The sequence below is a fragment of the Lissotriton vulgaris genome, chromosome 5 (assembly GCF_964263255.1).
Source record: "Lissotriton vulgaris chromosome 5, aLisVul1.2, whole genome shotgun sequence".
NCBI classification, from domain to species: Eukaryota; Metazoa; Chordata; class Amphibia; order Caudata; family Salamandridae; genus Lissotriton; species Lissotriton vulgaris.
Genome location: NC_141693.1, coordinates 861,174,068 through 861,197,465, shown reverse-complemented (window position 1 = coordinate 861,197,465; position 23,398 = coordinate 861,174,068). Strand labels below are relative to the sequence as shown.

At 43.7% G+C, this 23,398-nt stretch overlaps 1 protein-coding gene across 1 annotated transcript in view; it reads right to left on the bottom strand.

The window, feature by feature from the left end:
- Positions 1-22,186, bottom strand: part of TMEM254 (transmembrane protein 254) — a 111,774-nt gene extending 89,588 nt beyond the window's left edge. Inside the window, exon 1 of the mRNA XM_086922426.1 lies at positions 21,928-22,186. Within this exon, the coding sequence (XP_086778552.1) occupies positions 21,928-22,014 (87 nt within the window). The 5' untranslated portion in view covers positions 22,015-22,186. The remainder of the gene's footprint in view (positions 1-21,927) is intronic.
- Between the last annotated feature and the right edge of the window lie 1,212 nt (positions 22,187-23,398).

Below are 23,398 nucleotides of genomic sequence, written 5' to 3'. Positions count from 1 at the left end.
CTGAAATTGCCAGGTGGGCCCGCTGGTGCTGTTTGATATTGCTGCTCCCTCGTGACTGCCTGGCCCAGCTGGAGGGGTCAACCCTGTGTAAAAGCACTACGCTCCACCTAACGACACACACGCAATCGCCCATCTAGAGGTCGATATGGGCAAAAAAACGACAATCGCCAACCAAAAATCACCTTTGACAATAAAAGACCGGTGAGGCAGGTCACCACAGAGCAAGATGCACTGGGGGCTGCAGGTGGTGATATCAGATCGCTGATGCTGGATGTGCGTTCCAGTCTTAGGAACATAGACGCCAAATTGGACGCTCCAACATCTCAATTGGACTCTGTAAAGTCCCAGGCCTCCACCCATGAAACACGCCTGGACTGCTTAGAAAATCGACACACTGAAGAGTGAGAGTTCCTATAGCAAACTAAGGAGCAAATCTCGCACATGGACAAGCTCCTGGCAATCATACGGGCAAAGACGGATGATTTGGAGGCGAGCTCTAGGAGGAGCAACGTCCGAATTACGGTCATTCAGGAGACTACAGCCATAGCATAGATGGAAGTATATGTTTTGGACCTTCTCCATGAACTCTTCGACCCCCACCTGTCCCCGTGTTTACAGTGGAAAGGGCTCACAGGGCACTTGGCCCAAAGCCGCCGGTGGGTGGCACACCCAGACCTATACTGGCCAAACTCCTAAACTACCAGGACAGAGATTTGGCACTAAAGCTGGCGAGAGAGAAAGGGTGAATTACGCACAAGGGTAACACCATCTCCTTTTACCCTGACTTTACCCCAATGGTACAGGCTGCCCCCCGAGAATTCCTCCCTGCGAAGCGCCTGTTGCTACAGGCGGAGATTCCATGCTCGCTGTTATATCCTGCGAAACTTAAGGTCTCCCACAATGGCACTGCACATTTTTTTACTGACGCTAAGTCCGCACTTAAATTTGCCAAACACATCTGCGGCCCTAAGGCAAAGGCGGCGAACAGTGGGAGAGGTGGAAATGAAGGTCATTTGAGTGATAATGATTGGCACGTGACCATTTGGGTCGTGTGGACAGGCTGAGAATTAGCAGTACAATGTGTACAAGTGGACATTGGTTTATACTTAACTGTTAATATTCAGGTTCTTCAGGGGAACTTCCTTGCTCTGCCGTTAGATTAAACATGTTCTCATATCTGCCATTCTCATTATATTCAACGATATAATGTTAACTTTCAAATGTTGAGGCCCTACGGGCATGCTCTCTTTTTCTTTTCCTCAGTCACCCTGTGCGAACAGGGGTGTATGTTTGAGCTTCCACGCCTTTGAGGAGTGTTTCCCAATGTTTTGTTCTTCCGTCTGTTTCCACGCTTTGCGTGACTATGGGGGTGATTTGACACAACCTGATTGGGGGGTTGGAGTAGGTGGGGGGTGGGTGGGGATGGTTGGATGTTTGGTTGAATGTTGGTCATTAACAGAAACTTTCCCGCATGATCCAAAGTATGTGCTTGATGTAAATAACCGAGGGGGTAGGCACCTGACATCAACAGGACATCCGTGGGAATGACTACAAATACGTTTAAAATCCTAACTTGGAATATCCGAGGTTTAAATGATGGTAGAAAAGCAAGGCTTATGCATGCGTATCTACAGAGGCATGCAATAGACATTTGTTTCTTACAAGAAACACATCTCAACTCACAGCCTTCAGCGAAATTACGACACAGTAGATGGGGTGATACTTATTCTGCTATTTATTCAAATTATGCCCGTGGAGTGGCCTTGTTGGTGAGGCGTGGTTTGGACTGGAGAGAGTGCAAAACATATATTGACCCAGAAGGGAGATTCATTGTATTGTGTGGTCTTTTGTGTGGTAGGTCAGTAGTGATGACAGCAGTATATGGTCCAAACAAGGACACGCCAGAATTCTTCAGGGAAGTTTGGGCCAGAATCACTGCGATGGATTGTGCCACCATAATTTAGGGAGGCGATTTTAATGTCGTCCTGAATGTCACCCTGGAGGTGCGTCAAGGCCGCTACACCCCCATGAATGTCAGGCCCTACATGATATTATGACAGAGGATAATCTACTTGATATTTGGAGGATATGCCACCCAGGTATTCGCGAGGGGACCTGTATCTCCAGTCAACATGCTGCTTGGTCCAGATTAGATTTCTGGCTAGTATCCCCCGACGTAGCTAGCTGGACTACGGAGGTCTGTGGCCTGGCCCTCTCATTATCTGATCATGCACCATGCGTCCTAGTGTTATTGCTCCCAGATACATATACACGTGCTTTTAGCTGGCGGCTCCCACCGCACGCCTTATTAGACGAGGCTTTCAAGGAGGAGATCAGAAAGGACATCATAGATTATTTCTCTGTAAACTCAGGTTCGGTGTCCACCGAGTCGACACTGTGGGACGCATTCAAGGCAGTCATTAGGGGACAATGTACAGCGAGACAGGCGGGAGTCCTGAAGGCCATCAGGGGCACCTTAAACACCATAGAAGGGAAGATAAAAGAGCTAGAAAACATGTTCTATATTGACCCAAACCCTGAGACAGCGACGGAATTTAAAGGGAAATTGCTGGAATTTGCAGAGGAGGCCCAACAGGAACTTAAATTCCTAGGCAAACACACCGAGGCCAGAAGATATGGAGAGGGGGACAGGCCAGGTCGCACCCTAGCGAATCTGGTTAGAAATACCAAAAGCACTGCATTTATACACACAATTAATGATCCAAACGGCCAGGCAGTCGTGGGGCAGCACGAGATTTTGCGAGAATTCCAGGGCTTCTACTCCAACTTATATACTACCACACACTCTACAATACCTGAACACTTCCAGGACTTCCTGGACTCAATCGCGCTAGTCTGGTTTAATGACGCACATCGCAAATATATGGACTTCCCAGTAACGATAGCTGACATTGCAAAAGTGATTAGTGGTTTACCACTGAAAAAAGGCGCCTGGCCCAGATGGTCTTACAACTGCATTTTATAAAGCACATGCGGAGGAACTGGCACCAAGGTTACATGCCGTATATGCAGAATCACTAGAATTGGGTGTTCTCCCGGCCTCCATGAGGGAGGCGTTGAACATGACATTATTAAAGATGGACAAAGACGAACTATCATTGGACTCCTATAGGCCGCTTTACCTGATAAATGTTGATGTGTAAATATTTGCTAAACTTATAGCAGACCGCCTTCAACCACTTCTCCCGATGGTGGCCCTCCCGGATCAATCTGGGTTCACACCTGGCCGCTCCATCTCCCATAATCTCAGAACCATCTTCTCGGTGTTGCACTATCTCCACCCTACGGTGCGCGCTGCGGCTGTTTTCCTCGACGCCACTAAGGTGTTTGACTCCCTAGAATGGCCTTACTTATTCCGTATATTGGAACGTATAGGATTCAGCCAGATGTTTATTGCCCAAATAAGACTGCTTTACACTAAACCGACTGCAAGAGTTAGGGTAAATGGTATGATCTCGGACCCGTTTGAAATTTCCTGAGGCACAAGGCAAGGATGTCCATGGTCTCCACTACTCTTTGGCATTGCTATGGAACCTCTTGCAGCTAGAATTCGACAACACCATACTGCCCGAGGAATCGGATTCAGCACACGCAGCCTATAGATTTCTCTCTATGCTGATGACGTAACCCTGTATGTCCGCGACCCCTCCACGAATCCGGACCCCTTGCTGTGAGCTTGTAAGGTTTGGCGGACTATCAGGTGTGTCCATCAACTGGGCCAAATTGGTGGTCTTCACATTGACAGACAACACACCCGAGGTGCGGTCAGAGTTCCCACTTCGCAGGGCAGCAGATGAAGTCAAGTATCTAGGTATCTGGCTCAGCTGCAACCTTCAAGATATCTGGTGTTTGAATTTTGGACGAGCAGTTAATTGGCTCGAGAGCAAGGTGGCAATCTGGTAGAAACTGCCCCTCTCGATTGCAGGGAAGGTGGCTCTGTCCAAAATGATGGTCTTGCCAAAATTCCTTTATTTATATGCGAATATTCCAATCCTGCTAACGAAACATTTTTCAGTTCCCTGCGATCCCAATTGTTATCACTGGTGTGGGCAGGAGGTCAAGTCAGGATTTCCTGGGCTTTGATGACCTTGCCGTTGAGACAAGGAGGTCTGGGTGCTCCGGACATGCACTTATATGCACTGTGTGCGCAAGCTCAATTTTTGCATTTCTGGGCCTACCCCACGCCTTACCAGCCACATGTGGCGGTGGAGCTGGATTCGGTAGCGACGCTATCATTGGCGGTAGCCTTATATCACGAGCCACTCGACCTTCAGTTGACATTGATTCTGCTAATACCCTGCGCTGGGCGTGGAGAGAGTTACAGAAGCGGGCTCGCCTCCCGATACTCTAAGCACCTGCGATTCCTTTAAAACACAACCCGATGCTGCCCTGTCTTGAGGAAAGTGGTGGTGAAATATCATTGGGTGGCACTCGCTTGCGCAGCTTCGCGGATATATATCCTGAAGGGACGATCAGAGACCAACCCGCAGAGACAGAGGAGTTGGAAGTCCCCTTTTGAGAGATATTTGCGTATCATAAATTAAAGGCGACATGCCGCTCTTTTTGGGAGAGTTGTCCAGACGAGCCTCCCACACTACAAGCCCTCCAGAACATATTAGCAAGAGCCTCCCCAAGGAAATTGGTGACTAGACTTTATACTGCTATGCAGGATCAGGCCCGGATTGTGGAGCCACCCTCCATGCGACTTTGGAACTTAGAATTAGATATACCACTGACCGAGTAGCAATGGTCTTTTTGTTGTAAACAACTATTGGAACTCTCCCCCAATTATAAATTGCGTCTTATTCATTTAAACATTTTTAATCGATACTATTGCACGCCTATTAGCCTACACCGCATGCACTTACGAGAGGATGCTAGATGCTGGAGATGTGGCTTTGATAATGCTACCTTTATACACATGGCCTGGAGCTGTCCTCAGCTTCTTAGGTACTGGCGGAAAATATTCACTGCTGTCAATCAAATTGTTGGGAGATCTGATGACCCGACCCCACACTTAGGCCTCCTGGGATTGGTGAAAGACACTGTGCCTAAAAGACGTAAACTCCAAGCCCTTTTACTGTTATATGCTAAGCGGCAAATTGCAATCAGATGGGGTCGAAAAAAGCTGCCTGAGTTCACGGCTTGGCTGTCGGATGTTACATATGGCCACACACAACTCGGAACATATTGGGAGTGGATGCCCCCTGCATCTAGACCCAGAGATATTTGGGAGCCATTCATGCAATGGACACAGGCGAGAGCGGCATCTCCTACGACTATACACTCCGAGGCTCGATCTGGTGGTCAAGAGAACCCACCTAGTTAAATCCCAATCGATTGTAATGTATGCACACTTCTTCTAGATTGTATGTGTTATAGTCTGAAATACCCTATGCATCACTTACAAATACAGGTTGACTTACCGTTCGAAATGCCCTGCCCTGCCCTGCTATCTACTTCATATGATTTACTCCTATGTATAACACAATTTACATGTCTGCACTCGTTTGATTCACTTACCATAATTTCCTCCACGGTTTGCAGACACCCTAGTCCGGGAAAGATTCACTCTTTATGTTTGTATAAAGATATAATAAGTTGACCGACAGATGTTTTTCTGTATGATTTTTTGTAAAAGTTCTGTTTTATTTTATTTTCTGTTATATTTCAGTGATCTATTTTATTTATTATCTGTAACATTGCACTATGACATGTGGATATTGTATTATCATTTGAAAAGTTTTTTTATGATGCTATGTGTATCGCTCTTCTTTAAAATTTCAATAAAAAAAAAACTCTGACATTAACGACGTGACTGCTCAAAGTCTCACCAACCTTTCTGTCTTGGTAGACTATTTAGGTCCACTTCAAAGCAAAAGGAAAAGACCCTTACCCTCTGCCCTATGGTTCAATAAGTCCCTCTATGATGAAAGAAAACATGTAAGATACCTGGAGAAGAAGTGGAGACAGTTACCATGTACTATTAATCTTTCTAATCTCCGATATGCTAGATCATGCTACCACAAACACTTTCTGCGAAAAATCCAGATTGCTTCAGAACCCTCCTTGACTGTCAAGAACAGACCAAAGAAATGTTTCAATTTAATCAGTACTACCACATCTACATTCTCCTCATCTAACATCATTGTGGTGACCCTCCTAAGAAAGCAAAATAATTTCTTCAATTCTAGGATACAAAAGTTAATTCACTCCTTGACCATACTTCTCATCCAATCCCACATGAGGAATGCAAATCCAAAGGCTCCTGGCACAGCTTTGACATCATTACCTTCGACACCCTCCTCAAGAACATTTTAAAAACAAAATCCTTGAACCACTCTCTGGAACCTATCCCAAGCGACCTCTCAATATACCTTAACACCCACATGCTCCCCTTTTGGCCTTTTCTGATTAACCTCTTTCTCAGCCAAGGTTTCTTTCGTGATGTCCTCAATATGGGTCATATAACCATACTACTAAAAAAAACATCTGCTGATGTGAACAGCCTTAATAACTTCCGGCCTGTCACCAACCTCCCTTTCTACTAAAGCCTGGGATCCATTATCACCTCTATGCGAACGATTCCCAACTCTACAACAAGGTGTTCTCCGCACAGGACATTTCGCTCCACGCCACCAACCCAAACTCTATCAAAGAATGGATGACATCTGATATCCTAAAATTAAATCCTTTGAAAACGGAGTTCGTTCTTATCTCAAACTTCCCACCTTCTGTACAATCTTGGATAGATATTTTGAACATTCTCTAATGAAAACCTACCATAGTTGATAGAGCTAAAGCCCTAGGAGTTATCCAGGACAAGAGACTTAACCATCATTCCTAAATCAACACAATGGCTGAAAAATGCAAGCTACCAACTATGCCTTCTCATGGGTATCTGATGTTTCATTCCCGACCAAGAACTGAAAAACATTGTTCAACCTTTGGAACTCTCCAGATTTGACTATTGTAATTCACTCCTAACAGGCCTCCCCAAGATCCACCTTTCTCCTTTAAAATCCATTCTTCATTCAGCAGAAAGCTTTGTCTACGGGGGCAAAAAAACCAACCATATCACGCCTATGCTGATAACTCTTCGCTGGCTTCCTATTGACGCCAGGTCAATATACAAGAATTCTTGCATCACCCATAAAGTCATTCATACTTCCACCCCTAGCTATCGAGCTAACAAACTCAAAAGTTCAAGAGGATCCAGACCATCACGTAATGTTGAAAACCTACTGCTCGAACCTCTGACTTTCAAAAGGGTAAGATTTATGGCACAATCTTTCTCCTGTAGTGCGACCAGAATTTGGAAATCACTTCCTCCATACCTCTGCGCTACCACTTCTTTCCGCATCTTCAAAAAGGACCTTAAAGCCATTCTCTTCCAAAGACACTGTTACAAATAATTCTCTGACTGTTTCATGCACCTCGGTGGAGAACTAGTATGCCCTTCCACTTTAGCTGTAGAATATGTAGTTTGAAACCCTAATCCCTCTAACTGTAGTTTGTAATGTGTAATTTTCCGTGAATCTGTATTTTGTAAATATGTAACCCTCACTCTGCATAACTCTAGTAGTTATACATCCTTGAACAAGCTATATGTCACCAACTTTAGTTTGCAATGTGTCATTTTTAGTGTTTCTATATTTTGTAAATATATAACCATCACTCGTGCATACCGCTAGTAGTTATACGTCTTGTCACATCTACCATGTTATCTATAATGTCTGATCTAATGGACTTTGCTCTATTGCAAAGAGCTCTGACACCTCTAGGTAAAGTACTTGATAAAAAAAAGATACCTGAATAAATAAATAAATACGGTAAATAAATAAATAAATAAATAAAGTTAGTCCCAAGCCAGCCTACTGGCCTTGAATAGGAGACTGGGGCGGAATACTTTCAGAAGCACAAACTACGGCTGCTCCGTAGGTCTTAATTTCAAGGCAGATACTCTGTGGTTCCCTGGTATCTTAGCTAGTGGGAAGATTAGCTCACTGAGTGCAGAAGAAACCTTTTATACTAGTCCTTTTAGAGGAGAGAGTGGACAGATAATGTGTGCTTATAATGAAGTGGTTATAATTCAAGCGGATAATATAGGAATGATGTCAGGATGGGAAAGGGGTAGCATTTGATTAGGGAAACAGCGCAAAAATGGGTAAAAACCCTCTATTTTCTGGGTGCATCTTCTTCTCTAATACCTTGTCTATTTTTTTTTTAAAGTTTTATGTAGCACAAACACAACCCAAAGGCTTGTACGACGGTACAACGCAGGTAAATACAATGTATGCCTTTGCCACACATTTTTAGCATGCATATTTTTACCACGAATATTCATTTACAACGCATGCCAATACCACACATAGTTTTTAGATTTAAAAACAATGTATTTGTGGGGGGGGGGGGAGGGGGGGGGGGGGGGGAGACCTCCCACCCCTCAACTTACCCTAAATGCGTGGTATTGGTTTGTGTTGTGAATGCATGTCGCGGTAAAATATGCGTGCTAAAAAATGCTTGGTAAAGGCACTACGAGGTCAAAAACTTGTTGAAGAGGCCGTTTCCCAACTCAAAGGTATCAGAGCACTTTACATGAGCACCCGTTGCTTTACAGATGGATACATTGATTTTTGCTAGGCACACTAGGAAGATTAAGTGATTTGCCCAAAATCACAGGATGTTGCACAACCCTGCTGAGACTCGTACCCAATTCCCCTGCTTCGAGGTAGACCGCTCTAGCCATTAGGCCACATGCTCTTAAATATACCAAATATCTTGGATTGATAATCACCCAAAAATGAGAACACGTTAGGAACATGTCCCCAGACTCACTAAAAGAGTTTCCTATCAACTCCCCCTATTGAGGAAACCAAAACCCTCCATTCCACCATCAGACTTCAGAGCTGCTGTGCACGGGTTAGTGCTTTTGCATCTAGACGGCCAAAACAGTGTTCTTGCAGGCCTATGTAAATGCATCACTGCACCCTTCAGTGCATATGTTGCAGCGAAGTTACTCACCACAGCCTAAAAATAAAATTACATTACGGTTAGATTAAAACCACCACTGCAGTCAATAATGCTTGATTAACAACCAGATTGGACTTGGAATCATTTTTGAACTCTCACACACAAAAGGTGAGGGGAGGAATAGTTGCAAATTATCTAACCACTGGTAACTACTCAAGGTTACATTTCAGTTTACGCTGAACTGTTCCTATTAGTCAGGACCAGGGCTGGTATTGCATATGTCTGAGCTTCAACTGGAGGTGGCCACAAAAAAAAAAAAAAAAAAAAAAAAGTCAGTCAGAATTTATTGTTGAATTAATAAAAATCCTTACAATTAGAAAAGGTATAATTTGCGAATATCCGCAATGTAATTTGCATTAAAAATCAAAGCAACGATTGATATCAAAGTTAAAAACAATAAAACTTAAACTCTGCGTCGGACCCCCCCACTGACTACGTAGAAACTGTGGAATGAGCATGGGGGATAATACTTAAAAGTAAGCCTCGGCAATGTTTTAAAGGATCATGCACAGATCTGCAGCTGCTTCCCAGTCTCTATCATAAATTTGAGACCCCTGCAAGTCAGAATTGGCGATGAGGAGACCTCTGTCTTGCTTACCAAGAGGTTGTTGTCCTCTGTATTTAAGCAATATCGAACGGAACTCACACTAATGAATTCCTCTTTGGGGAGGTTGACCTTCTTGTATATTAAGGTTGTCCCTCATTTTGAGACATTTTTGAATGACATTCACCCCTTACTGGCCAAGAAACTATATGTCCAGTTTAGACATGGAACATTAACCATTGAGGGCAGTGACAAATAAATGGTCTAACCCTCCCCAGACATCGGGTTCTTGCCCTGAGCGTGAAGGTCGTGAAGAGACAGATCTGTACGTTCTGCTCTTCTGCCCTTCCTACTCTAAGGCAAGGGATAAATGGATCATCCAACTTTGTAAATCCAGGGGACTTAGGGATTACAGGGTATGCTTTTAGACTATTAAAATATATTACCACCCCTGTGATTGCGTTTGCGACCGCTAGATATTTGTTGTCTATGTGGTGTACAAGAAGAGCAAGAATCAATTTAAACAACTGTTAATCAGTGGCTCCCGTGCTAGCATAATTATTGTAACTCAGAAGGTTGCTCACAAATTAAATTGTCCCGGGTCTGTTTATTGATTGCCCTATTTTTAATCCGAATGGGTTTTTATTATGTCTGTATTACTACAGCTATTTTTTATCCATGTTATGAATATAGGCTTTTATGAATGTAGTATATTATTCTAAATGTTTTTTATCTGTGTCACGTATATTGTGCTTTTATGGTTTTTAACCAATAATAACGCTTTTTGACTGACTGACTGGCATATAATGACAACTTGTCATGACATTTGGTGGTGGCTAGGATTTGGGCACTGACTCTCCCTCCACCCTTTATTGACACTTGACATTTGTCACAGGCTGCAGGAATTCACAAACAATTCAGATTCCTTCAGCCTTGGTGCAAATGAGAAGCCTGTACTCTCTGCCTGGTGGCTGTTACCCTCCTGGGGTCCTTCATGTAGATTGGCTTCCAGCAGTCAGCTGTGACTGATCCCAGATTTTCCAGTTTCTCATTGTGCAATTCGCCCACTAAATGGGTATCTCCTTCCCTCTACCATTTTACATCAAAGTTTCATGTTTTGTCCTTAATTCGGGGGCTTGAGGTTACAACGTGGAGGCAGGCAAAAGCCACATGGAAGCTCTGCTTGTTTTGGGCTTGTGGGTCCAGGACGAAGTTGAGCTGAGCCACAGCCAGTCAGATGGCTCGGTCGTGGCTCAAGCCTTCACTGACTTCCCACCTCCTTGCAGAAGTAAGCTCAATTACAGTAACTCAATGTAAGTCAGTGCGCAATCCGCGAGTCACTAACAACTCTCAGTGTAAACAGCATATTCATTAAATCTCAGTCTTATTATGAGCATGACTGGGCAGAAGCTTTCGGGTGGGGCAGAGGTGACGCGGAGGGAAGAGAGCATTATGAAAATCCAATGAACTGGCAGCAGACAGTAGACATCAGGGACCACTTGTGAGTAGAGGGCTCAGAAGGGAGATGGGTTCCATGATAGTGCGTGTCTGGGAAAGTAACACAAACTAATGGGTTGGCACAAGCTAAGGAGATACCGGATTATTGCGCCTTCGGGGTACAGAGACTGTCCCCAGTGAGAGTGGAAGTTGGTTGTGTCCACTCTGACTTTTCAATGGAGATCTTATGGTGCACTGTGACAGTTGCGTCCAAGGCTGGGCCCTGTTCCTCACTTCTGCAGCTGCCCCTTCTGCAAAGTCCTCAGGGTGCTCTGCAGCAGCTGAATGACCTAATTTTGAGAGTCTGTGGGTGCCTCGTTCACTATTCAATTCAATTCAATTTTATTAAGTATATGGTTTGGAACTCCTTAGAGATCCACATATAACAAAGTAACAAAAGAGCAGTATAAGGATAAAACAACTTATTGAACCAGCTTGTTGTTAACATGGTTTTACAAATTTTCATGCAAATCATTTAATACAATTCTAAAAAGCATTTAAAAAAATTAAAAATTCTATTGCAGAAAATGCCATTGGGAGGACAGAAAATAGCATCAATGAGAGATCTTGCCGATAAAATGCCCAATTGTATACATACTGGTCTCACCCACAAACGTCGATCGGCCATTAAGGCAGGACAAACTAACAAAACATGTGCGGTGTCTTGGACTGAATTATTACAGAACGTGCATATGTTGGATATACCGTACCATTTGGCCAACAACTTATTCAAAGGAAGGAGATCCTGCCTTAAAAGTAGCCAAAAACGGCGCAAACCATGGGGCATATTCCAGGAGGCATAAGGTTGTAATTGTCTAAACAGATAAGAATTAACAACTTGAGTAACCCCCTTCTTTAGTATAATAGAGTTGCGATCCCTTTCGAAGCTTAACTTCCATGTTGCCTGTTTTAATGTAGATTTTAGCTGTTGCACAGAAAGGTCAAAAAGGGTTGCTTCCTCCAGATCCAAGAGTATAATAGCCTTCTCAAAGTTCTTTATGAGTAACGAATACTCTTACAGGGGGCCCATTAACTCTTTTTTAATGAGAGATCTTAATGTGGCTGGATTTCCTTTAATCAAACAGGCGACCCAGCGAATAACTCCTGCCAAACCCTGTGCCCAGCTACTTCTTAAGCCGAATTCTAATCGAAGGGATGCTGAAGTGCAACTGTTATTGACAGAAATTAGGTTTCTCAAGAGGGAACCCTCAATAGTGTCCAAAAAGCCCCATTCACCTAAATCGATGAGTTCTATACCGTAGAGCAAAGTTGCAGGGATTTTTGCCCGCAATGCCTCTAAAAGATGCACAAAGTGTCTTTTACCGGTTGATTTATATAAGGCTCTCAGCCCATTTCCCTGCGACTTTGCTTTGCGGGAACTGTTATCTATATGGGGTTTATTACTCAAGTTGCTACCAACTATTTTACCTAAAAATACATATGATTTTACACTTTCCAATTTTTGACCTCCCAGCTATTGTGACCCAATTTCAGTTTTTTCCTCCCCTCCATACACATTACCTTGCTCTTAGAAATGTTTATTTTCAGATAGTGAGCTTCGGAGAATACGTGTAGGGCATGCAGACGGTTATTAAGGCCTTTCGGGGTAAGTTCTTAGACTAGTATGTCATCTGCATACATTAAACAAGAAATGTATGTGTCTCCCAAGCGCGGAGCAATTCCTTCACAGAGGGATATAGTGCGGGGAAGGTCACTAACATAAAGGGAAAACAGAAGGGGAGCTAATAGGCAGCCCTGTTTGAGACAATTGGCAGAGGGGATGGGCTGGGATAGACCCCTTTCTCCCCCCAATAGTACTCTACACCACGTATTGTCATGCAAGTCCTGTACCAAGTGTAGAAGCCTGGGTGGCATTCCGAGAGCAGATAGTTTTTTCCACAGCAATTGTCGATTGACCTTATCGAAGGCTGTGGAAAAATCTATAAATGCCACATAGACTCTCCCTTTTCTGGCTCTAATATATTTATCGGTTATTACCTGGAGGGCTGTTAAATTATCCATAGTACCATGGTTCTTCCTAAAACCGGACTGCTCGAGTGGGAGTATGTTTGAATGATCCACCCAGTCATTTATTCGCTTCAGCAAACATCTTGTAAAGACCTTGCCGATTGCATCCAACAATGCAATCTGGCGGTAGTTTTGAGGGGACAAGCGATCACCCTTTTTAAACAGTGGAACCAGGATGCTTCCCTTCCAGGAAGGTAGAACCTTGCCTCTCAATAGGCAAATATTAAATACAGGACAGAGTAATTTACTCCATTTGGCCCCACTTTGCTTTAGTATAGAAATGGGCAATTCATCGGGGCCCATTGCCCCAGAGCGCCGCATTTCCCTGATGGCTAGATCTATGTCTTTTTCTGAGAATGGTACCAAGGGCAGACTAATCTCCTTCGGCCATGCTTGTGGGGCCGCAGAGCTATTACTTGCATAAAGGTTAGAAACAAAGTCCATCCATATTTGTTCCTCAATTGGGATGGGTAAGGGTCTTGTTCTCAATCCACACCCCTCGCCTATAAGGGACCAAAACTGCCTCATTTCCCCGTTAATAGAGGCTTCTCTTATTTTTATCCAGATGGCATCCTCTTTTTCTTTACGTATTGTGGATGATAACCTTCTCCTTTTCCTTTTTAGCAATGATATTTTTCGTGCTGTATCAACAGATCTAACTAAATATTGAGCCCTTACTAATTTGTTGATTTCTATGTTAAGGAATCTCAGGGGGCTTGGGAGTATTCTAGCAGACTTTTTCTTATTGCAGTTTTAGCCACCGCTATTACTGCCTTCATGAACAAAGAAAAGTCTTCAATTTCCAAACCGTGCCAGGAAGGGAGATCATTTATTGCTACATTGAGCATTCCCTCCAAATTTCGTTGAGCTCTTGCATTCCAATGACACCTTCCTGATTTAACGCCAAAGTTTACCCATTCACTATTTAGAGACCACTGATCACATTTAGGGGGCTTTACATTCACAAAGATAGAAAGTATTTTGTGATCACTGAACTGCGTATCAATAATACTGAGATCCTTCAGTAGCTCAAATGAGTGAGTCCCCACTATTACATAGTCCAAAATCGATTCACCCTGATAGGATTTATGCGTGAAGTTGGCAGGGGAATCCGAGGGGAGTCTCCCATTTGCAATAATCCCATCCATATCTGCCAACTCATTTAGAAGTAACTTTCCTCGTTTATTTGTTTTAATATTTTCAGGGAATAATGCCTGAGGAATGTGGAGAGTTTCTTCTTTGAATTTATCGCGAAATAAATTCATGCTTAGATTGGAAATTTTGCAATTTAAGTCCCCTACTAGGACTATGGCAATCATCAGGTCTCTCTCCCTGATACTCTGAACGTAAGAAAAAACCTTTTTCAAAGTTACATTAAAGCCAGCTTCCGGAGGAATGTAGGCATTGATCAAAACTAAGGGTTTAACAACTTCAGTGTTGCTAGACCTGAATAGAGTTACTGCTTGAAAAAGGTTGCAGGGGTCCATATAGTGGGCATAATTCCAATTTAGTTGATTCGATAAAAGACAAGCTATCCCCCCACTGGCATGTCCTCTCTTGTTAATGGTGGCGCTGCCTTCCAACACAAAATAATCTTTCCCTACCTGAATTTTATCTGGGCACCATGTCTCCTGGAGGCATATTATATTTGCCTCCAGAGACAAGAGGAATTGCATTTTTTCTGGGCTATTTTTTAAACCAGCTGCGTTCCAAGATATTATAGATATCTTGTCGCTAAAGATGCGGATTAGACGTTTGATTGTTTGGGGGGTTTCCTGCAAGAACTCCAGGTAGCCAGTTCCATTGATCGCTTTCATCTCCAGAATCAGGTAGGCAAGATAGCAAATGCGGATTAACATAGGACACTAAACGGAGGTCCTTTGACTTGCATATTTTTAAATCCGCAAGATCACCTGCCTGTTTTGTGCTACCTGTTGCTGCTTGCAACAATGAAAAGGGGAACCTTGAAGGGATTAAAGGTTTAAAGACTCTATTTTGTCCAGTGTACCCTAGCAAAGGGATTACGTCTATCCCTCTGCTCTGTAGGTCTTCAGAACGTTGCAGGATTCAATTTGCTACTAGCTTAGACTGGAACTTCACCCTAGTTATCATCCCTATCTCGGACTTTAATATTAGTACCCTGTCTAGATCAGCAGATTGTATTAATGTCAAGTTAGCCGATTCTTGAAAGTATTTAAGTAAAAGAGATCTATTCAAAGTGCATTCAGCATCAAAAAGGGGGGAGAATTCTAACCACATGGTGTCAATGCATTTCTCCTTAATTTCTTTTAACGAAATGCCTCGTGAGACTGCTCCCGCAAAGGATGTTGCTAAGGGATTGAGAATTGGAATTACATGTCCGGGGGGGGTTATGCTCCTGTCCCAGAGGTATCGAGCTTATAGTTCCAATTGTATCCCTATTAGCATTAACTGGTTGGAAAAGGCTATTTGTGTCAGTTGTTATAGCAACTCTGAAAAGCCCTCAAGGTGCATTCAGGATCCCCAGTCAGGGACAGACTTTATGGTTTTATAAAATGGTGTCATAATTGTTAACAGTACAAAATCATGTTAGAAAAGGGAACTAGTTTATTGACATCCCATTGCAGGAGTGTTGCAGCATTTTCAAAAGCCTAGTATCACCCCAAAAAGGGATATGTTATTATATGTGTCTGGTTGCATAGGCTTCAATGGCTTAGTTTAGTTGTGTTAACTTCTCACTCGAAGTGTCACACATTTGGCATTGGAATGTCACTCATTTGCACGCACAAGACATTGATATGTTGTTACACGTAAGCAGTCTGAAAACATGGCAGCTATGAACCTCTGATGTGCTAAGGACGTGTCTAACACATCCTACCCCCACCCTCTGAGAAAGCGAGGCTCCTCCCCATACCCACAGATGACCACACCACAGACGGCATCAGAAGCATTTATGTTGCCACTTTCGTGATGATGTTGTGAAAGTTCTCGCAAGAAGCGCTGGTAGCCCTTTTCTTGCAGCAAGTCTGCAAGCAGATTCTTCTAAAAGAGTTTTGCCCAGCTCTTTTTTTGCAGGCATGCAGGACAGACACCTGAGAAAAGGGAAGTATTTCTACCTTCCCTGGTGCCCCTCCAATGTTGTTTCTGGGAAGGTGGATCACGGACGGGTCAGTAATCCCTCAGCAAGAATCACTACTTATTAGGCAGTATTCACAAACTAACAAAAAGCCCTTGCCTCGCTGCAAAAATCATTTACTACGCTTTGCACCACAGACTTGGAATTTCAAAAGTGCCCCTGTGTAGAAAGATGGGGAGCTGAGCTCCATGTTTAGTTACACCTAAAGGGGACTTGCACACACGTTCACTGACGCTCATGATCTCATTCAAACACCTGTTTCCTAAGGGAATTAATCTTACAAATCATTGGACTCTGTTTTAAGAACTTCCAATGTTTGCTAGAAATTTGGACTTTGCCTTGCCTCTGTAAGCTCATCTCCATGGCAGCTACCTGGAGGACCTGTCAGACATTCATCTGTGATCACGGTTTTTCAAAAGATATGTTTTGCAGACTCATTAAAATCGCAAAGTACTGAAGGTTTCTTGAACAGTTAGAAATATGTATCTGTTCCACCACACACCAAATGCCCCCATGCAGCCCTTTATCAAAGGATCTCAAACCAGGGTACTGATAAAAGCAATAAGCGTGCACAGTTTCCCTCAGGATCAATCGAAGATACCGGAACGTATTAGGCTGGTGATGGCTGGATATTAACTTGCGATATTTCATGTAACAAAACACCTGTCTACACTCTTAACAGTGTACTAACAATGCACCGTTAAAGGCTCATTGTCTTTCACAATTACTTTTCACTATAAATAAACCAGGCCCATTGACTTGGCAATAACATCTCATAATAAACAGATCAGACCAATGGCATTTCACATAACTTATCCCAGTGAGCCAATCAGACCTATTTATCACTGGCTTAACAGCATAGCCAACTCAGTTCTTACATAATGAGCGTACATTTCTATAACTAGGCAACCATCAATTGTACTGTCATAACATTAAAAAATATTTTTCATTAAAAAAATCACAGTTGCCAAAATAAAATACTGGCTCTTTTGAAAGGGCCTAACAAGATTTACCATTAAGCAAATCCTCAATCCTCATGGTTTATGAGAAGAGTTTTACCAACAAAGAGTAAAAACAATCCACCTTTAAATGTCTAGTAACAAACATAGAACTTTCACAATAAATAAATCAGGCCTACCGACTTTATTATAACTTTTCATAATAAACAAACAGACCACTCCTACAACCTTGACCAACACAGTCCTCCTGTATGAGCATGCTAGTTCTCACAAGGTAAAAAATGCACTACGAGCACTCTTTTCACTGGAAGCATACAACTTCTGAGCAATCAAGCATAGAGCTACTGGCCAATCAAGTATAGAGCTTCTGACCAATCAAGTATAGAGCTTCTGGTCAAACAAGTATAGAGCTTCTGACCAGCACAGTCCTGTTGTATAGAGCACGAGATTTCTCACAAAGAAAAAAATGCAACAAAAGCATTCTTTTCAATAGAAGCATACAACTTCTGACCAATCAAATGCTGTACTCAAGACAATCAACATGTAGGAGGAGTCAAGGTCCTGCTCTTACCAGAAAGCTCTTTTTCTATTGATCACGAGTAAGACCGAAAAAGCCAGACCTAAAAACTACTACACTTGGGTCTCAAACTCATTTTAGAGCTGCCTCTTAAAAAAGTAATATACTGGAATGCAATCTGTGAACCGTAAACTTTGTTGGGATTTTAACTACAAGCGTACTGCAGTGCATCTCATTTCATACTGTTGCAAATTCTGTGGTCATCCAGCTGCAATCTAGCAACAAAGGATCGTGCTTTTTCAGCTGGGTTGAACTACCTAAAGGTTTTTTGGAAAACAGTTGCTAAGATCCCAACTTTTCGGTAAAATAAGTAATGCTGAATACACACTATGCTTTTGCATCTCGATTGCACTACATAAATGATTTTTGGGGGGAACAGTTGCTTACATCAAAACTTTTCGATACTTTGAACCGCTATTCCACACATACAGCAAACGGACAAAGGTCAGTGATGTGAGGAAGCTCAGTCATTGGTGGAAAGCAGTGCAATGAGCAGCAATGACCTGAAACACAATCGCTTACATGCAGAGCCAGCAAACGCCAGAATGCTAATACCAGAATGTTATTGTACCCAGATAGTGGTTATAGAATCACTGGAGGCCTGCCAAGCACCGCGCACCTGAATTAAACATACGGTGACAGGATGAGAGCGAAAACAACTCTTTTCAGAGTAGTGCTTTAAGCAGGTTATGGAATCCCTTACCTAACGGCAGGTCCGACAAGTCTTGCGGTTGTGAAATAACTGGAGGTTCCTGCCTAACAATCATTTCTTGGATTGCGTGCTATGTGATTCTGAGCTCGACAGACCTGCTGTGAGTCTGTCACCAAGAGGGATTCCACTGCTGGCAGTACTTGCCCCACTTTACGCCCCCAGCTCTTTACAGACTTTCAGCCACAGCATGAGGAAGAACTTAGTAGAGGGAGTGAGAATTAAGTGTGGGTACAGTATGAAAAATCGAGTAATCTCAAACACACCACTAACAATCATTGGAAAACATATTTCATCATCTGCATACATTCATCCAGCAGATTATTTATTATTTGAAAGACTACTAAAAGCCCACTTTATGAACTTGGATGGTGGGACCAGAGGATGATCCACAAACCCCATCTCTACCACCCAGAGAGCTGATATGAGCATCCAAACCCAGAGTACGAATTCAAATCCAGCAATGGCCCACAAAGAAGACTTGCGAATCTCATCTGGGATTTATGGGGTGCATGAGCCCCTCAAGCTGCCCCCACCGTTCCTACCCATGAAGGAGACAAAAAGGGCATGCAGGAGCACAGCGGTCATCCACATGGGCAAGTTGCTGCATTACGAGCCTGTCTTCCGCTTTCATTCGCATCTCCAAGGAAGTTTTAAGCTAGAGAAAGACAAAGAGGAGGGAGATGCCTGTTTAGGTATGTAAAAGACCTACATCTCACACTTGCCAAAGCTCCACAGTAAAACACCCTCAACATGCGCTTCTCCTTCACACCAGATCACAACGTATTCACTAGCGCACTACTAAGAAGCACACTGAACCACCTCAACATTCTACTTATCCACACAGATTGCTAAAGCACAGTATCAGCAGTTCTACACAAACGACACAACAGCTGCTAAGAATCTCAGTGCATGTTTATTAAAGGAACCTGCCTCATTCGACCACTGCCCACATTAATGAGGTCTTGGTATGACAACCTACTAGCAACCCAGGACCCAACCATGAGATATCTGATCTCATCCCAGTACCCTCCATCGGCTATAACAACACCACCTTCCTTGGCAACTTCACCTTCAGAAGTGATGCACTGACTAAGAGCATGAAGATCCCATTCTTGACTTCTGTGTACTTTCGAGATGACCAGATCGAGTTCATCTTGGTGCCCGCTCACACCAAGTCAATTGCTTTGCACTTTAACAGTACTTGAATGACCAACATCACCCGCTACCCCTCATTGCATGTCAACTCTCCTGACAGTTGACCATCAACCCTCGCCTTACTTAAACCTCACTTACTGAGGCCACTCAAGCCGATAAAAAACTATTTCTACAAAGATACTCTTGCACTGGCACCCACATATGACCTAAACAGTTACTTAAAGGTTTTTAATGAATTCACTTATATTGGATTTACATAAATATTTTTATTGGACTTGATGTCACCAAAAGGACATATCATAGGATCGTAAGGTGCTGTGTACAAAGTTGTGCGATTAATGCAGTAGAGTAACTCCTTTCAGGAGATGCTAATAAAAAGGAACCTCAATCCAATATGGATCATTGCATACCTCTTTGTGAAACTGCTATCCTGTTAGGGCTATTAGAGCATGAATACCATTCTGGTATGCATTATCTTTTATGTGCACACACAAACAGTTTCACCATTCTGAACCAAACACTGTTCCGTGAGTCCTCAAAGTTGTCTTTATAATAATGCAATTTAGTTTCCCAGCCCTCATGTGTGAATTCTTTTTTGCTACCTTTCAAACTAACATGCGAGTTATTTAAATCCTTTATAATCTGAACACATCGAATTCCACTTGTTTATAACAGTTCAATGGTTTCTCTGAAAATCACAATTTTCTCACAAAATATGTGTATTCATATGTGTTGTTCAATGACACACATAATGGGTCTGAATACAATTGGCGGTGCAGCACAGGGTCTGCCCCACCGCCAAAGCCATGGTCGGGCCGTCCACCAGATTACGAATGTAAATATGTCTGACAGGCTTTTGTTTTGACGTTGGCAGTGTCCAGAAAATGGTCACCGCAATGGGAATGCCCCAAACAGTTCCTGCACGGCATGGACTATAAAGTCCACACCCCGCAGGAACTAGTGGGCATGCACACAGAGGGGGACATGTTGTGACCCCCTGTGTGCATCCACATGGCACCGAGGCACAAGGGGGCCCTGTAGGGCCCCCTTGGTTTCCTCTCCGCCTAGGTTTTCATGGCAGTGGAACTGCCTTGAAAACCATAGAGAGGAAACTTCTAATATGCTTGGCGGGACTGCAGCTGTCCTGCCAAGTATATTACTGCCTCCAGACCGCCGCAACACCATCAGGGAAAGGCGGTTAACTGGCGGCTAGTCAAAGGCGGTCCGGCCACCCTTACTGTAATAGGGCGGTCTGGAGAACGCCACCACTGGGTCCCGCCAGACTAGTAATTAAGCCCTAAATGTTTGTTAAGCTGCATACCAACCAACCTTACTGATATATTGGAGTCATCTTCCATTTTGGGGGAAAAGTAGATTAAACCTGCTATGAAGTCAGTGCTACTGCCATTTGCAGGAATGATTTATCAACAAAATTCCGAAAACCCTCAGTGCTTTGAAATGCCTGCTGGTGCTGAATCTACAAAGAAACACCAGTGCAAGTATATTTCCTGATGAATAGTCATGTTAATAAGGTTAAGCCTAGCAGCAATGGTCAAAGGTCACTGACGTGTCATGTCATTTGTTGCTCACGAGGCAGTCTGAGTAAGACACTGCAGAGCAGATTCCTCTAATCTGGGTCACATCTCATGTGCAATGACCATTAGGCTGGAAGACACAGAATGTAATTGGCAAATGTAATTTTGATTTAAGGCATTTTCTATGTCATTTGTTGGTTTCGAAACCTGAAAAACCATACGTCTTTTTAGTCACAATTTGATGGGAACTGCAAATTCGCATAAATAAATCAAAAGGCAAAAGTTTATTAAACTTCATCTAACTTTCTCCTGTGTTGCTCCCCCTCCCCCTACCCGTGCTTTGTTTGGTTAACCAGTTCACCTTCGATCGGCAGACAGACAAAAAATAAACACTTGCATCATTTTGTAAGCGTACTGCGCCTGCTGTGCTCACCTGCACGATGACGCGGACAAACACGTAAGGCTTTTTTTCTCTTTTTCAAAAGCCATGCTGTTCGCCAAGGCTAGAACAGTTGGCACAAAAGGGTGACTTTGGCTTTCAAAATCTGGTCACCATAATGTGTAGTCTTGTTTACCAAGTATAAACTCAGGATTACAAGTCCCGGAATCGAAGACAACACCGGGAATGGCTGAGCTCCTCTAGTATGGAAGTGGGAAAGTTGAGAGCTCTGGCTTGGGTTGCAAAAATCTCCTGAGCCAAGCCAAGCCAACCCTGAATCAACTGTAAATGCCGCTCTGCGTGTGCACTTACTGCAAAGAAGCTCATGGACGAGGTGATGAGCACCATCCAAAACACACCGGTCCTCCGGAAGTAAGCGCTGTCTGACCCGGCCGGCATCCTAGCTGGAGAAAGAAGTGAATAAAATGAAGACGAAACCTTAGAGGTGCCGATGCCCGGAGAAGTTACAAAGGGTAGCAAGACGCGCTCCCAGACACAGACTCAAGAGTGGAGCTGGTTTGGCAGCCGGGAGATATCTTTAGCTCAGTCGCTATTGGCCGGCCCCTTCCCCACTTTCTGGTTGGCCAGCGGTAGGGTAAACCTCCACTGCTATTGGCTGAGTTCACTTCCGTGTCCTCTCTATTCATTTGCATTGTCGTTGTGTACAGTGTATTTTTCCAGTGGTACAGCTTTAGGCTGTTGGTCCTACGGGTAGTTAAACAGATTGTTGTTTGCTGTTTCATCGAAAGGCGCCTTTCAGGGTTGTGGAGGCGGGGGGTCGTAGGCTCAGATGGGAAGAGGTGCAAGCCGATGTTCATGTCTCCTAAGGTGGATGCCATTTTGGGTCGTGTAATTTTCTCTCAGCGGGGTATACGCAGTTGTTTCCTGTGACGGCGAGGGAAAAGTCTGAGACGGTTGAAAGAATTCTATGTCAGGACAGGAGGCTCCGATTATGCTTAGTCTCATTTCTTTACTGACACATAGCAGCCAATCACATTACAGTAAAGAAAAAACAGAAATAGGGCAACCATAGAGTACACCCATAGTATATAAACAGTCTCAGAGGTAACCACTTCCTCTTTCTTTGCTGCTCCGCAGCCAGTTAAGTCTATTTACCTTCTAATGCTTATATTGCTGTTGTAAATCTTATTGTTATGATTGTTTGTGCACTTGCCTTATCTTGCGCTGCTTTCTGATGCCTGCGCGCGGCTTGTGTATGTTTTGTGGTCCGCCTTTCGGTGTGCTGGTACTGTTTTCGCGTCCGTTTTCGGCGCGTTTGTTGGGAGCGCGTTGCTCGCCTCCCAGTGCCTGGCCGTTTGTGCCGGTCGCTTTCGGTGGAGCGGGAGCAGGGGTCCGCGGTTCGCATTGGGAGCGCGAGCGCTCTCGAGCCGGTGTTGTTCAGTGGCATTTCAGCGTCGCGCATGCGCGCTGCTTTATTTCCGGCTCGAGGCATTTTTTCTTCACACGCCCTCCTGCCGGTTGAGTGAAGGACCGCTGTTAATCTGCGCTCAAGCCCACAGCCCTGAACTTTTGACCCCGCTTGACGCCGGAGCTCAGGAAAGAGCTTCGGTTGTATTTCATTGTGCATAGGCTCTGCCTAGAGTGTTTTTTGACGGCAGGCTTTCTCCCTCCACATTCAAATTGTTTTTTGCATCGAGTTTTACCTCGGTTTAAGCCTGCTTTGGGGTTCACACTCCCCCATTACTGGTATCTAAGATACTCCATATATTACTACAGTCTTGTGGGCATTGACTTTTGCATATTGTTGCAATGGCTGAGTATT